The sequence below is a fragment of the Notothenia rossii genome, assembly GCF_949606895.1.
Source record: "Notothenia rossii genome assembly, chromosome: 9".
Classification (NCBI taxonomy): Eukaryota; Metazoa; Chordata; class Actinopteri; order Perciformes; family Nototheniidae; genus Notothenia; species Notothenia rossii.
Genome location: NC_136907.1, coordinates 57,874,057 through 57,889,397, shown reverse-complemented (window position 1 = coordinate 57,889,397; position 15,341 = coordinate 57,874,057). Strand labels below are relative to the sequence as shown.

General features: G+C 39.2%; 1 protein-coding gene across 5 annotated transcripts in view; it reads right to left on the bottom strand.

The window, feature by feature from the left end:
- Positions 1-820: 820 nt before the first annotated feature.
- The window catches only part of col15a1b (collagen, type XV, alpha 1b), a 53,869-nt gene continuing 39,348 nt past the window's right edge, over positions 821-15,341 (bottom strand). For 3 of the 5 annotated variants that reach the window (XM_079650480.1, XM_079650476.1, XM_079650479.1), the window contains 21 exons: positions 15,159-15,242; positions 14,398-14,463; positions 14,051-14,086; positions 13,586-13,648; positions 13,366-13,455; positions 12,766-12,801; positions 12,568-12,621; positions 12,089-12,145; positions 11,888-11,947; positions 10,922-10,966; positions 9,709-9,790; positions 9,583-9,608; positions 9,123-9,221; positions 8,809-8,953; positions 8,609-8,673; positions 8,328-8,459; positions 6,316-6,414; positions 5,790-5,864; positions 4,567-4,764; positions 4,347-4,462; positions 821-3,741 (listed from right to left, as the gene is read on the bottom strand). In XM_079650480.1, coding sequence (XP_079506606.1) covers positions 3,519-3,741; positions 4,347-4,462; positions 4,567-4,764; positions 5,790-5,864; positions 6,316-6,414; positions 8,328-8,459; positions 8,609-8,673; positions 8,809-8,953; positions 9,123-9,221; positions 9,583-9,608; positions 9,709-9,790; positions 10,922-10,966; positions 11,888-11,947; positions 12,089-12,145; positions 12,568-12,621; positions 12,766-12,801; positions 13,366-13,455; positions 13,586-13,648; positions 14,051-14,086; positions 14,398-14,463; positions 15,159-15,242 — 1,851 coding nt within the window. In that variant the 3' untranslated portion in view covers positions 821-3,518. The remainder of the gene's footprint in view (positions 3,742-4,346; positions 4,463-4,566; positions 4,765-5,789; positions 5,865-6,315; positions 6,415-8,327; positions 8,460-8,608; positions 8,674-8,808; positions 8,954-9,122; positions 9,222-9,582; positions 9,609-9,708; positions 9,791-10,921; positions 10,967-11,887; positions 11,948-12,088; positions 12,146-12,567; positions 12,622-12,765; positions 12,802-13,365; positions 13,456-13,585; positions 13,649-14,050; positions 14,087-14,397; positions 14,464-15,158; positions 15,243-15,341) is intronic. The other 2 variants (XM_079650477.1, XM_079650478.1) reach the window with 2 other exon arrangements.

The following is a 15,341-nucleotide window of genomic DNA, read 5'->3' as shown; positions in this document are numbered from 1 at the left end:
TAACACTAGTGACGTTCCTATATAAAGCGTTGTACAATGTATACAAATAATAATAATAATAAAAATACTTTAAGCTCTACTTGTTGTGGATTCATCAAGTTAAGAAGCTAGTTATTGCTATTTAACACTTTTTAGATGTGTAAGAAGGAATGCATTTCAGCAGATTTGTATCACCCAGATTCCACCTTTTCTGTAGAATGACAGGCCTATATTACTCTCTTTATTTGTATGCTTTGGTTTAGTAGATATCTACAAACAGAGTCGATATTTTTCTAAAACGATTTAGTGCTTCATATAATAAAATACACAACGGCTGTATCCTGATATATTGTGTGTGTGTGTGTGGGGGGGAGGGGGGGATATCCAGTCTCTGATAGTGGTACGTTATTATGGTATATATTTATATAAATATATATATATATATATGTGTGTATATGTCCGTATCTGTAGCCTGTTATTGTCTCATTATACCGCACTGTCAATGAATTTAAAGTAAATATATAAGTTGTCATGAACACATCTGTCCATCAGACAGAGTGCTGCTGTGCCGGACTGTCATCATTAATGGACGTCTCTTTAAAATGACCGCTCAGAGGAGAGGATTTCTCGTTTCTCTAAACGCCTGCTGCTTCCCCTCCTCTCTCCTCGGTTCCCCTCCTCGACTCCTCCACTCGCATCTCTTGTGGGCGGGACTAAGACACGAGGATAGGAGGGTAGGGGAGTCGAGGAGGGGAATTAGTGAAATGAGAAAGCTTCATGCACTTCAGCCTCGTGGCCAATAAATTACGGCACTTAACACAAAGGTGAAGGAGTCACAACATAAAAAAAAGAAACATTTATTCAGTGAGCACCAGGCAGTACAGTTGTTCGCTTTCCTCAGAGACTCAAGTTTTGTTTGCACTGTAATCATAAATCAGACATCAGTAATAGGACTTTTCATTTCATATCAAACACTTCATCTTTACAGGCAAAACTCTTGAACTACATCTAAAGCTTGGTGGGAGAAATACTTCATTTAGTGTGTGTCATACAAAACCTACCTCTACAGAGTAAAAAACAAAGACATTAAGACAACAATAACAAAGACACATATATATATACTGTACATACACATGTTCCAAGTTCATACAAATCTGAAAGTGAACTCGCAAGATTTTCCCACTGTGTCCTGCTACTGTATAAATTAATACAAAAATCACACATTGATGATTTTGACTCTAAAGCTCTGATAGTGTTGACACTACTTTTTAATGAGTTATTGCAAGCAGCAGGACGAAATAAAACAGGAAGAAAAAATTGCTGCTTTGGACTTGAATTTGTAAAAGACAATCAAGCTTTAATACTTGCATTGAGATGCTAAATGGTAATGCATTAACTGATCAATTCAAAGTAAGTCAACAAGTTTTTCCTGGGTGGGGGGGGGGGGGGGGGAGGGGGGATTAGGTCTCTGATATTATTTGTGTACTCGCCTACATTTTAGTCTAGATAACAAATTTCGACTTATTCTACGGAAGCCATGAGATGCAAAAGAAAGTTCTCTAGCCTGTGATCAGGATTTCAAAATGGGTAAAAAAAAGATGATCTTTCGAAATTCTAAATAAACTCACATCTTTTGAATAAATTTGGCCTCAGAATATAACTGTTTAAATAGTGTCAGCAAGTGATTACCTTCATGTCTTTCTTTCGGCTAGAAATGTATTTTAATTGATGCTAATCTGACGCTTTTAGACTTGCTTAGAACATTAGGTAGTGATGCGCTTCTGCCTTTAGTGGGCAAATTAAGTATTACAACTACGCTGTCAACCACAATGCGGACAAAACAAAAAACCCTAACTTAATTAAACATCCTGATGAAACATTTTTTTTTTAAACTATTTAGTTTTTTCTTCAGAATATTTGTTCTCAACTTCCTATTAGGCTTTTACGGAAGAGGATAAGGGCCAGATGTGAAAAAATGTGGGGATGTCAAAAAATCTGAGAAAAAAGTCAGAATTCTGACTCTGTTTATCAGAATTCTGACTTTTTTCTCAGAACAAAAAATCCCCACCTTTTCTAATCCTTTTCCGTAGGCTGTTTTATAGTGTCTTGAATGTTGCTTTAATAATCCGCAGCTTTAACAAATAGAGATGATCCTAGTGGTAAAATGTTTTTGGCAAAATCCAGCCAGTGTTTTTTGGCCTGAAAATAAAATGGATGAATAAGAAGTGATGCTGTGATTGGTTGACTTTGCTAGCAGGAAGTCATTTTCATACAGTGAATTAACATTTAAAATACGACAGGAAGACATGGTCACTGACATTAGAGGTTCACACACAAAGAAATATGTCATTAGATGTGTGCAGTATGTTTCTCAAACGGTTCACATTGTGCTCATCATATTTATACTGTAAATCTGGTGATAATCTATATTTTTCTCTGTGTTACCACATCCTATTTAAAGACCAACACTAACAATTGATTGATCTTATTAATCATGAACTTTCACTGGGTTTCTATATTACCATGAACACACACACTGTAGTTTATTTCAACTCAATCCCATTTACGCTGTCCTGCTGCCAACAATTAGACGGTAGATAGTCAAATGTGTGTAAATCCACCACTGAAAATAGTCCCAAACAAATGCACTATTTCCTCTTGTTCGCATGAAGTTTGCTAAAAACTAAAGGGACCAGCTGTTGTTGATATTTTCATTCATGGGGTTTGTTGACTGTATTGAACTGTAGGGAAAATACAAAAAAAGATCTACAATTCTGAAAATGATAAGCAACAATTATAATTTTTTAGTTAAAGGAGTACCTCAGCCACAAAATGGCCATTTCTTCATCTGTAACTCACCCTGTGTTACCTTGAATAATTTTTGTTAAATGCCGCCCACATTTAATTCCATTCATCAAGAATTGTTTTTGTTTTCTTATTCTTTGTTCACCATGTAGGCATGTAAGATTTATTTTCTTCAAGAATTTTAATTAACAGGGTGAGTAACTGATATACAAGTAGACAGTTTGTGGGTGAAGTATTCCTTAAAAAAAGTGCTTTATAAATGTAATGTATTATTATTATTATTATTAAAACAGAACCTGCACAGTAATGGTTCTGTTATTCAGCTGTGCTCAGATCAGTCTGTGTCAGTGCCTGATATCCCGAGTCATTCCTCACTTTAACAACACATACTGTTAATATCAATGTCCTGTGTGATGCTGTCATTAAAAAAAGTTTAGTTAATTAAAATCTAACTTGGGACGGACGCATGTTGGGTTAAACATCGGCACTAAAGACAAACCTAAACATAGTGAAAGAAACTCAAATGTGTGTTTTCATTAGGCGCCTGCTGCGTGTCAACGTGGGTGTATATTTTCTGAACGCATTAACAAAAAGTGCCTTCTGTCTGTCATTTATATGCAGTGATATGTCTTCACGTATGTGCCTGCATGTGTTTTCCATTTCAATTCAAATGCATGTGAACTTAGTCACATGTTCTACTCTTCACTTTCAGCACGCCTGCATGTGTGTGTTCTTCAGGTCCTCTTTTGATGCGTGTTCCCCACGTATGTGTTCTCTATGCACAGCACAATGTAGTGGTTGGAGCAGGAGCGCGTGTGCTGCCCCAGCAGGCGTCCCGTCTGCAGCAGAGCAGCCTGGCCCGTCACCGCAATATCTCCCGTCCTCCACGCCTCGCAGTAGTTGGAGGTGAGGCGGATGCCCACCGTGTTGGAGCCGTGCCAAACCTGCTTCTCTGGCCTGGGGGGAGACAGGGTGGGTTAGTGAGGGGAGTACTCGAGTCCCGGACTCGGATTCGGATTCGTGACTTGACTCGGACTCGCGCAGTAATGGGCTTGAACTCGTACTTGGGAATTCTAGCGCCCGAAGACTCAGACTCTGACTCGGACTACGACTCGGACTACGACTCGGGTGCGCGCACTGATGGACTCGGACTCAAACATGATAATGATTGCCTCCACACAATTACTTTTCCTTACTTACTCACACCAGACTTGCAGTACTCGAGTTCTGGAATCGGTCTTGGGTCGGACTTGAGTGCCAATTTTCGGGACTTGGCTCAGACTTGCGCAGTTATCGGCTCGAACACGTACTTGGGAATTCTAGCGCACGAAGACTCGGACTCGGACGCGCGCAGTGATGGACTCGGACTCCAACTCGCACACTGATGACTGCTCAATGTTCTAAACAGACTCGAGCACAGGTAATGATGACTCAGACTCGTACTTAACTCGGACTCTTGCTAGGTGACCCAGATTTGGAATTGGATTCTAAGAGTGGGGACTCGAGAGTGACTCGGACTCGAAAATTGGTGACTTTACTACAACAGACAGAAACATACTCACCATGCTGAGTCAGTCATCACATCGCGTCCATCGAAGGAGTAGATGGGTGTGGACGGGGTAAAAGTGCCTCCATTCCCAGAGAAGATGGACATCCAACTACTGAACAACACCTCACCCTGAGAAGAGAGGAGAGATGTTATATAAAAGAAGATGTTGATGGTAAAAAACAATATCTATTATAGTTGCTAAAATATAATTGTATCTATAAAAGTGTCCTCACCCTGAGGTTAACCACGGGCATGTCAGTGCGATCGGCCTTCCTCACGATGGTCGCCAGGTCCTGCAGGTGTGAGGACAGGAAGGCCCGGTAGGTGGTGGTCAGCCCCATGGAGCGGGCCTGCTGGTAGCACTGGAAGTCGGCCCCCCGGATGCCACGCATGTCCCCCTTCAGCGGGGCGTTCAGGGCCACCAGATGGAGCTGGGAAAGAGTGAAAACACAGATATGAGGAGAAGTTATACTTGGTCCACACCTGATTGGGGCTGGTGTTCGGCAAAATACACTGAACAAAAATATAAACGCAAAACTTTTGTTTTTGCTCCCATTTTTCATGAGATGAACTCAAAGATCTAAAACATTTTCTACATACACAAAATAATGATTTCTCTCAAATATTGTCCACAAATCTGAAAAAAATCTGTGATAGTGAGCACTTCTCCTTTGCCGAGATAATCCATCCCACCTCACAGGTGTGGCATATCAAGATGCTGATTAGACAGCATGATTATTGCACAGGTGTGCCTTAGGCTGGCCACAATAAAAGGCCACTCTGAAACGTGCATTTTTGCTTTATTGGGGGGGTCTGGGGGGGTCCGAAAACCAGTCAGTATCTGGTGTGAGGGTTAGGATTAGGGTTAGAGTTAGGGTTAGGGTAATGTTGTGAATCGAGTGGCCCATGGTGGTGGTGTGGTTATGGTATGGGCAGGCGTATGTTATGGACGACGAACACAGGCCATTCGATTCACAACATTACCCTAACCCTAACCCTAACCCTCACACCAGATACTGACTGGTTTTCGGACCCCCCCAGACCCCCCCAATAAAGCAAAAATGCACGTTTCAGAGTGGCCTTTTATTGTGGCCAGCCTAAGGCACACCTGTGTAATAATCATGCTGTCTAATCAGCATCTTGATATGCCGCACCTGTGAGGTGGGATGGATTATCTCGGCAAAGGAGAAGTGCTCACTATCACAGATTTTTTAAGATTTCTGAACAATATTTGAGAGAAATGGTTATTTTGTGTAGTTAGAAAATGTTTTAGATCTTTGAGTTCATATCATGAAAATGGGAGCAAAAACAAAAGTGTTGCTTTTATATTTTTGTTCAGTGTATTTTAACTAACTGGTTTTACATGTATGCATGTAAGTATGTGGAGCTCAGCGGCGGTTCAAGCAGGTAGGCTGTCAGTTGGTGTGTGTAAGTGCATACATATTGTTACACTCACCCCCGGTACAGTGTTGAAGGTCTGAGGTAATACATTATAGCTGGGCTGATATCCTCTACTGCTCTCTTGAAGCTCCTGTTAAACAAAAACATAATCAAATAAATATGTATTTAAGTCACTTTAAATTAACTCTGGATATGAAACATTTTTGATAGTTACATTATTTTCTTCAGGGAAATTATAATACGGGTTGTTGTTGTGATAACCTTTTCAGCTAAAAGAGGCTAAAATGCACCTCTGTTCTCAATATACGAAGGGAAGTATTACAACATTAAAAAAAAATATAGAAATATGATCCAGGGTTTTCTTGACATAAGAGAAAACAATTAAGATGTGAATACAAAAATGGATCACCAGATTTTTTAATTTTTTTTTTGTAGTTGTGTTTCAGTACTTGTAGAATCATAATAAATAATGCATTTCCACACATTTGTAGCTGGTCTTATCAGATTGTTTTTTGTTGTGTGGATCTGAGTTTCCTGCTATGGGTCTTCTGTTATGCGTTGCTGTGTGTTTGTGTGTTTACCTGGCTGTGGATTCTGTGTGGGCGGCTCCTCTCTGCAGTTCTGCTGAGGGACTGAGACGTCACTGATGAGGAGGGTCCAGATTGGATCAACTCTCCGAGCTGAAAGACATGAACAATGCCGTTAGGTGCTATGCTGCCATGTTGATTTCCTAGTGGAGTGCGAAACCAAACAATTTGAAGAAAAAAAGTAATAGTGTAGTAGTATGTCGTAAAATAGGAAAAAAGTGAAATTATAGTTCTTTATTTATTCGTCTGATCTGATGTTACGAAACCACTACACACACTCATCCTGCTTATGTCCATTTAGCTTCTCAACACTCAAATGCAATGTGGATGTAAATGTTGGTCATGAGGCTCACCATTATCAGTAGCTGTGTCTATATATGTATGTTTCAACTGTGAACTGTGAACTGTGAACAAAATGTCCACTGTAGTGGACATTTTGTTAACATGCATCTCCTTTTACTCTTTTCAGCTACTCTATCAATCCCTGATGTACCGTACAGAGGACATCCTGGTCTTTCCAGTGATATGTCATTGGTTAAAATTGCATGCTGGGAAGTTCCTCTTTCTTTTCATCCAAAATGGCTGGCATACCAAAAACAAAATGTTATAGAAGCAGGAGGAGAAGTTAAATATTGTTGAATAAGTGTAATTTTTACCATGAAAATCATATATATTCTTGTTTATTAACATGTGAGGAACTATATAATTAGTTCTGGAAGCAATTAAATAATTCAAGTAACAGCCCTTTTATAAATGTCCATTCTAGTGGACGTCAGGACCGTCTTCATGGACTTTATGACTCAATATTGTTGCAGGAGACGGAACTGAAGCAGACATTTTCTGTACCAGATAGTTAAGGGAGATTACGACGTTGAGCTCTCAGATGATGAGAGAGATGAGGATTTCACACCTGGGATAGAAGAGGGTCCATAGGAAGGGGGGGGAAGATGCAGGAGGCTCCATGAGCGCACAGATACAGACATAGAGACAGATAGGGACGAGCGGGAAAGACATGGCCCTCTGTGGGCCAAGAGTATGTCTTATTGTTGTTTTTATTTTTGAAGTGGAGCCATGAAAAATGAGAATTGCCTCAGGAATGTGAGCTTTGTTTCTATGAGCAGGTCAAATGGAGACCACATCCATAAAACTAGTCAAGATGACCCTACAGCCCGTGCCGACTGGAGTCAATTAGGTACTTTTCCCACTACATTGACTACAAAGTCTTTGAAGATCTGGAAAGATTCACCAAAAACCAAACTAGTTTTTTAGTGACCAAATAAACAGCAATGTTCAGATCAATAACTTATTCATGTTTTAAATAAAGGTGAATGTATTCTTGTATTAATATCACTCTATAACCATAATACGTTACATAGTCTATTTGTTAATTTTGGCTGTCTTTTCAAACTAATATGGTCCCAACGTCCTCTACAGTGGACATACGGTAACATTTACAAATAAAATAAAATAAAGAAAGTCTAAATTGCAAGATGTTTTTTTAACCCTAAACAGGTAGGAAATCACCAAAAAAAGGAAATTGGAAGAGACTTCTTTTTCCTCGGGTCCCAGGAGGATATGTTTATGCCATGTGTACAGTAAGTACTATGGCAAATACTATGTCATTTTCTCTGATATTTTCGACATACTAAAGTATACTATGTCATTTTTTCGGATATGTTTGATAAACTATATTATGTCTTTTTTTAAAACATATTTTCGACATATTATTCTATGTCGTCTTTTAAATATTTTCAAAATACTATACTTTGTCGTATTTTCTGACATGTCGTTTCTTTTACATATTTTCGACATATTAAGTTGTTTTTTTCCAATATTTTCGACATACTTTGTGGTTTTTATGATATGTTCAACATACTATACTGTCCTATATCGCTTTTTTTAATACTTCATATGTCTTATGAGGAGGTGATATTTTTGACATATTTGATCTTCTAATTAAAAGGCGTTCATGGTAGATGTCTGGATTTCTATAATAAATAACACACCTGGATCTTGCGCCAGCCGTTGCGTGCTCTGATGAACAGCTCTCCTCCTTTCTCAGACACATAGGCCAATGTTCCCTCTGCAGCGCGATGAGTCTCTCTGCCTAGAGCGTTGCTGGTCTTATAAACAGTCATCTGAAATTCACAAAATCACAGCATAAACCTGGCAATATTATTTTCTTTTTTTACAATACAGATACCTTTTTCTGGACATTTATCATATCCTGCCATATTTAGACATTTCATTATAGATAAGGCACAAATGGCTTGTTTAGGTGTCGTACCGCGTTGGCATTTCCTGGAGATCCTGTCGGGCCTTGGGGACCGGGGGGGCCAGGGACACTGGCACCTGATCATGACATGTCAGAAATGCATTAACAGATACAACAACAACATTCAGCCTCCTGTAATAACTGACAATGATTAATTTGATGGAAACAAGCCGAGGTCACCATCTTTCTCTCGCCTTTACATATACACATACCTGATCCATATCCAGATGCAGGTCCTGGGGGTCCAGCAGGGCCAGGGGGCCCTCCGGGGCCAGGTCGTCCAAAACCAGGAGCTCCAGGCTCGCCCACAGGACCAACAGGTCCATGAGTTCCCACGATAGACTCACCTTTGGGACCCTACAGAAACATTTGAAACAAGATTTTAACTAAAATATATTCAACGGGAGTGAACTCGCAACATTAGCAAAGTTCATCCGTGTCGATTATAACCAATTATCCCAATACTTAAATAATAACTTATTGGAACCTTATTTTCAGGATGTAGTTTAATGCAAATAGAACTCACCACAAGTCCTGACCTGCCAGGCAGTCCAGGAGGACCAGGCAGACCGCCGTCACCCTTGTCTCCCTTCTGACCTTGGTATCCCTTATCACCTCTAGCACCCTGAGAGACAAACGTACATTACATCAAAATCCAGGGTTCACCCAGGTTAGCAAGATATAAAAAGCCAGTTCCTTTCACCTACATTATCTCTAATAGCCTGTATATCTGTTGGATAGAAATCTATAAGAAAACACCTTAGTGTATTTCATTAGTTATGAGGATGGCCATAAATAAAAATACAAGCTCAAATAGTCAGAAATGCTGAGAATTATTGTAGAGTCAGGTTATAATTATCTGTGGTTTGGCACTGCTAGGATTCCAATTCCCATTTATTAAATTCATTGTTAATATGAACATATTCATGACATGATCATTTAGTCTTCTAACATAGCTCCAGATTGTATGATGAATCAGCACTCACCACAACTCCATCTGGAAACTCGGGTGCTGAGAAGAGAAATTATGAAACATAAGTGATACACATTCAGGTAGTCATTTAACATTAAAATATATTTTTTAAATGAGATTTCTGTTGCGAAGTTCTTACCAGGTGTCCCTGGTTCTCCAGGTATTCCTATATCTCCTTTGTTTCCTTTAGCTCCGACTGAGTCTCTCGCTGTACCTGACTGCTACACACACAAACATACACCCTTAACATAACAAGGATACCAGTGACGACATTTCAACTTTTTTTAACATCTGTAAAGAATGCTTAGGGAGGTAAAATATAGGCCTTAATCAAAGCAAAAAAAGACAAAACACTGATGTCAATAGTTAAAACTTTGCTGTCAACACGGCAACAACACAAGGGATCAGGGGATGCATGCTTGAGACAGCAGCACAAACAACCCTCTGCAGTGGCAGTTAAGATACAACAAAGTTAGGGAACAGGGTTAAATCAGGTTTATTTATGACAAAGTTCTACATTTATAAATGATGGTGAACTTTTCATGTTTTATCAGGGGAGACTGTTTTTAACAGTAGGTTAATCATGATTAATTTACAGATAAACTTTTGTAACTCTCTCTGTTTTGATAGGAAGAGTGACAATGATAGGAAGTGAGAGATTTTATTTGTTCATGACTGTTGCTTTTTAAATTCAAATAATCAGTCAATAAAATGTTATTGAGATTCTAAATGTATAGAATACATTTAATATTTTTAGCAGCATGATTCTGTTACAACATAAACTCATCAGTCAGGTCAACATTTTGAAATGAATGTTCATACAGTTATGAAGGAAACCGTCACCACACCAAAAACCTCAAAAAGGACGCCATTCACCAAGTTCCCTCTTTGTTTGCCTTGTCTCTCCGGAAAGGACAGACAAGGCAAGAAGGATTTAGAGTCAGACCCACTTTGAAACCCGGCATTAACATTTTTCATTTTGGATTTCACCAAAAATCTTAATGAACCCAAGATGCACCAAAGATTGTGCACTTTAATCTAGCATTTGTTGCATGTAACATCCAATATTAGCATCCAACAACAAATGCGTGTACTGTAGGTAAGACAGTGAAATACATGTCAAACTTCCTATGAGAGGAATGTTAACGCCTGATGAAATGAGGACAGAACCACAGACATTTATCCCTTTTAAGGACCATTAGGACAGAGAAAGGAGAGGAGCACATGAAGGGAGGTAAAGTAAGGGGGGAGGAATGGGGCAGAGAGCTGCCATGCTGCTACACCCACACAACAATAGAACCACCTCATTTTGAAATGAAACAGACCAATCAGATGGTCCGATTCAGACTTACTCGTCCCATTTTGCAGTGCGGTCTGGGGCGCACCGGAAACACTGTCTTTAAAATTCAAAGAAGAGCAGCGTCAACAGACTAAATTAGTCAGGTCCAATACTGTGCTAAAGATTAGCTTTAAAGAAAGGATTACAAAAAAGTAAACACATACACAAACACTCAAATGATACCCATTGCTTTTAGAGAAATTCCAGTGAACCAAGGTCCTAATTTCTTTAATTCTAGTACACATTCACGGTCTCTTTGGAAGCCAAACCTGGTGTTTTTATGAAAGCATCAATAACAAAAAGTGTAGTGGATTTCTACCAATCAAACACATTTTTTGCACTTGTTTTTAAGGACCAGTGGGAAGGATTTAGTTGCATCTAGTGGTCAGGTTGCAGATTGTAACCTACAAAATAATCCTCTGCTCCCCCCTCCCTTAACGTGTTATAGAATTTACAGTGTATTTCCATGTAACGCAGAAATGCTAAAGGTGATTATTCACTAATGTAAACATAGTAAAGGCTTGAATGTAAAGCCATTGCGGGGCTGCATAGCTTAATAATTCAAGTGTTGTCATAGCATGTCTTAGTCGTGTTTTGTGAGTTCACTTCGGCTTCTTTGCATGGGATTGAATTGTATTGCTGTTATTACTGTTAATGGTCTTCAATGTGCAACATGCAAACCAAATTGTAACAATATAATGGCTGACCCAAAGCAAAAAGGTTCCAACGTCTTTACTTTTTTGTTATCTTATGCATATTTAACTCAAAAAAATATTTTTTTATAAATATTTGTTCTATTTCATAAATCCCCATATATCCTACACACAGGTTCTTTGGAATAAGCCTAACATGTATCTGTGAAACAAGCCTTTTAAAAACAAATTGAAATGTAAATTGTTGACTGTGCATCTTTATTGTCCCAATCATCCAACTCAAAACGGCAAATTAGAGAAATAAAAAGCTCAAATTGGAAACTTACTCCTTTCAGCCCAACTACTCTTCCTGGAAGTCCAGGCGGGCCCGGAGGACCCGGAGGTCCCTGAAAGAGAGAGAGAATATTATCACATTTGTGATACTGACCCATCTCAGTAATACATTAGGTATCTGTTTATCAAATGTTCAAATGCTTTATGGATTCAACAACAAGACAAATCTGATATTTTCTATCCTTTCCTCTTACCGATAGACCCACAGCATCTCCTTTGTCACCTTTCCTCCCAGGCATACCAGATCGTCCCTACGTGAATAGAAAAGAAAACTTGTCAGTACTTTTGAAACACACAAACACACCCACCCACCCACCCACCCACCCACCCACCCACACACACACACACACACACACACACACACACACACACACACACACACACACACACACACACACACACACACACACACACACACACACACACACACACACACACACACACACACACACACACACACACACACACACACACACACACACACACACACACACACACACACACACACACACACACATACACACAAAGATTGTGCACAGTTTGAGCTGCAAAGCATGAGTTGATGACATCCTCCAGGTAAGAACTCTTTACAGACTATATAGAAGACTAGGGGAACATCACTCTTCTGGTTGGATGGTCATTTTCCTTTATTCAAGCATTGAAAGGTACTTACTGGGCGACCAGGAAAGCCATATTCTCCTTTTTGTCCATTTGGTCCTATCGGGCCCTGAAACAAACAGACAAAGTGATGTAAACAAAAATTAAATATATCACTAAGCACAGACGTTTATAACAACAGAAATAAATGGACGTGTGTATACTGTAGCTTGTCCTTAATTAAAATGTGTCACGTGATACATTGTCAACTCACCATTAGTCCAGCAGGTCCAGAGAAACCACGGTCACCCTATGAATTCACAAAGCAGAACAGCAAAATGTGAAATGAGGAATTGGCATTGTGTTTACATCATTGGTTTCACTGACTGTAGGTATCTAGAATAAGTGAAAGGATTACTCCCATCAACCCAAACCCCCGAGATGCATTGTAGTTATTTGGTCTGAAGATCTAAAAAGGAGTTAAGTTGCAGTGTCTTTAAAAAGCAAGAAAATTGGAGGCAATCGGTGTTGATTACATTTTTGATGGCCTCTGAAGTTTAAGGACTTACGACAACCACACAAACGCTACCATGTCTTGCTAATTGACTGTGCTGCTGATCAGTAGAAAATTGACATCAAATCGCCAGTGTACCTCTTTCAATGTGTGTGTTGACTGGCTGATGGACTGCTGTTGATATAGTGCTGTTTAGTTAGACTTCGACCAAATATATGTATAGTAGGGATAAGCGTGTAGGGCTAGCATGAGCAGCTACAGCATAAAAACAACTTCATCATCCTATGTCTTTGACCACTGTTAGTTACTGAGTAAGGTATGGTTTTAACAGATAGGGGTCAGGGGTCTCCTGTATGGTACCTTGAGGCCTTTCGGCCCATGGGGACCTCTTAGTGCTGATATGAGGGATCCATCAGCAGCAATGGTCACCCCTGGCTCCCCTTTCTCCCCCTGTTTGAGCAAAGAAACAAACACAAAATGTTTTCCAGTCCATTATGTTTCTGCATAAAATGTTCACACCTTTTCAACATTTTGAGATATTTACTCATATATCTTAATCCACATTCTGTATAGTTCTCACCTTGAGCCCTAATGGCCCCTGTACACCTGCAGGGCCTACGTCTCCCTTTGGTCCCCTGGGGCCCTGGAGAAGGAAGAAAGAGTGGTGAGTGAGTTAGGAGGTTGAGTGATGATGATGATGATACCGTTTTAAAGTAAGGTCCTTGGTGTGAAGCTTTATGAATTGTACAGTTGTTAAAATAAGTGTCATGATTTTTTTTTATTACCGAAGTGCTAAAACCTTCTGATATGTATTCTAAATGATGTGTCTTTGTGTCCTCAAAGGAAAACCCACCCTCTGAGGCAATAACATTTGCAATACTTTGGGTACCTACCCTGTTTAGCCCAAAGACAGCAAAAACCAAATTGGTAGAAAAACATGTTACATTACTATCCTATAATTTTAACATCTTTGTTTATGAATTGCAAAATACCCATGAAGACATTAATTTTAGACATTCAGAAGAAAGTTGCAAAATGGTCTTACAGGAAATCCTGCTCTGCCAGGCAAGCCTTCAGGGCCCTGCAACACGCAGACGAAACACAAACAAACAAACAAGCAACATGCACAAACATTAACACAGAGCCAAGCAAAACCAGTAAGGCTGGGTTAACAACATGCTCATTCAGTACAAAACAGAAAAGCAGCCAAAGCACTTCAGACTGCATCAATGATGTTACGGTTAAGTTCTATCTCCTTGTCTTTAATAATGTAGTTTGTTCATGTTGCAAATGTGTGTTTGTTATCTATTAATGTAATAGCTGTTTTCTGTTTAGCATTTAAACATTTGTGCAGAAGGTAACATCTTAAAGAAATAGCTCAGTTCTACGCACCACGGGCCCTGGTGGTCCTCTGATATCTGTGAAGTTGAAGATCCCATCTGTCATGTTGAGCAGCAGCTGTAGACAGAACATACATATTAAGTAAAAGTGGGCATGTTGAACACATTTAGAGATTTGTAAAAGTCATTCAATAGGTTCTTTATGAAGGACCACACCAACAACTTTACACCAGTATAGTTTCAAAACTATGGAGCCCAAGGGTCAAGTGGGTACAATAAATGTTTTGTTCAATAGCATTAAGTTAACAATTAACAGTTTAGAAAAACACCCTGCAGATAGAAAATAAAGATGATGACACTACATAGTACATATAACTATACAGTGGCAGAAATTATATTTACTCCTAAAAAGACTGTACTTAAATACAATTTCGAGGTAGTTAATTTTATTTCTTCATTTTATGCTACTTTACACTTTTATTTTGCTACATCTCAAAATAAATATTGTACTTTTTACTCCAATATATTTATCTGACAGCTCTATATTATACATACAAAATATAATTAAATTAATATATTTTGTTACTTAATTTTAGATTCAACTCGCAAGCAAAAGTTATAATTAGCTCAACCTTTATCATCTTAATCCAATGATAAAATATAAATTATTCAGAAATGGTATGGCAAAATCTACTTTTGGTAATTTCAGTACAGTGTGTGTGTGTGTGTGTGTGTGTGTGTGTGTGTGTGTGCGTGCGTGCGTGCGTGCGTGCGTGCGTGCGTGCGTGCGTGCGTGTGTGTGTATGTGCGTACATCCGGCAGATTAATGGTTGGTCCAGGAGGTCCAGGAGGCCCAGGGGCTCCTGGGATACTGAGTCCATCAACACCTTGATCACCCTTCATAAGACAAAACAGACGGTTATCAGTCTGTTATCGAAATGTAATTGTGAAATAAAACTAGACCAGTTTGACATTTTGTTTTTTCAGCAACTCTAC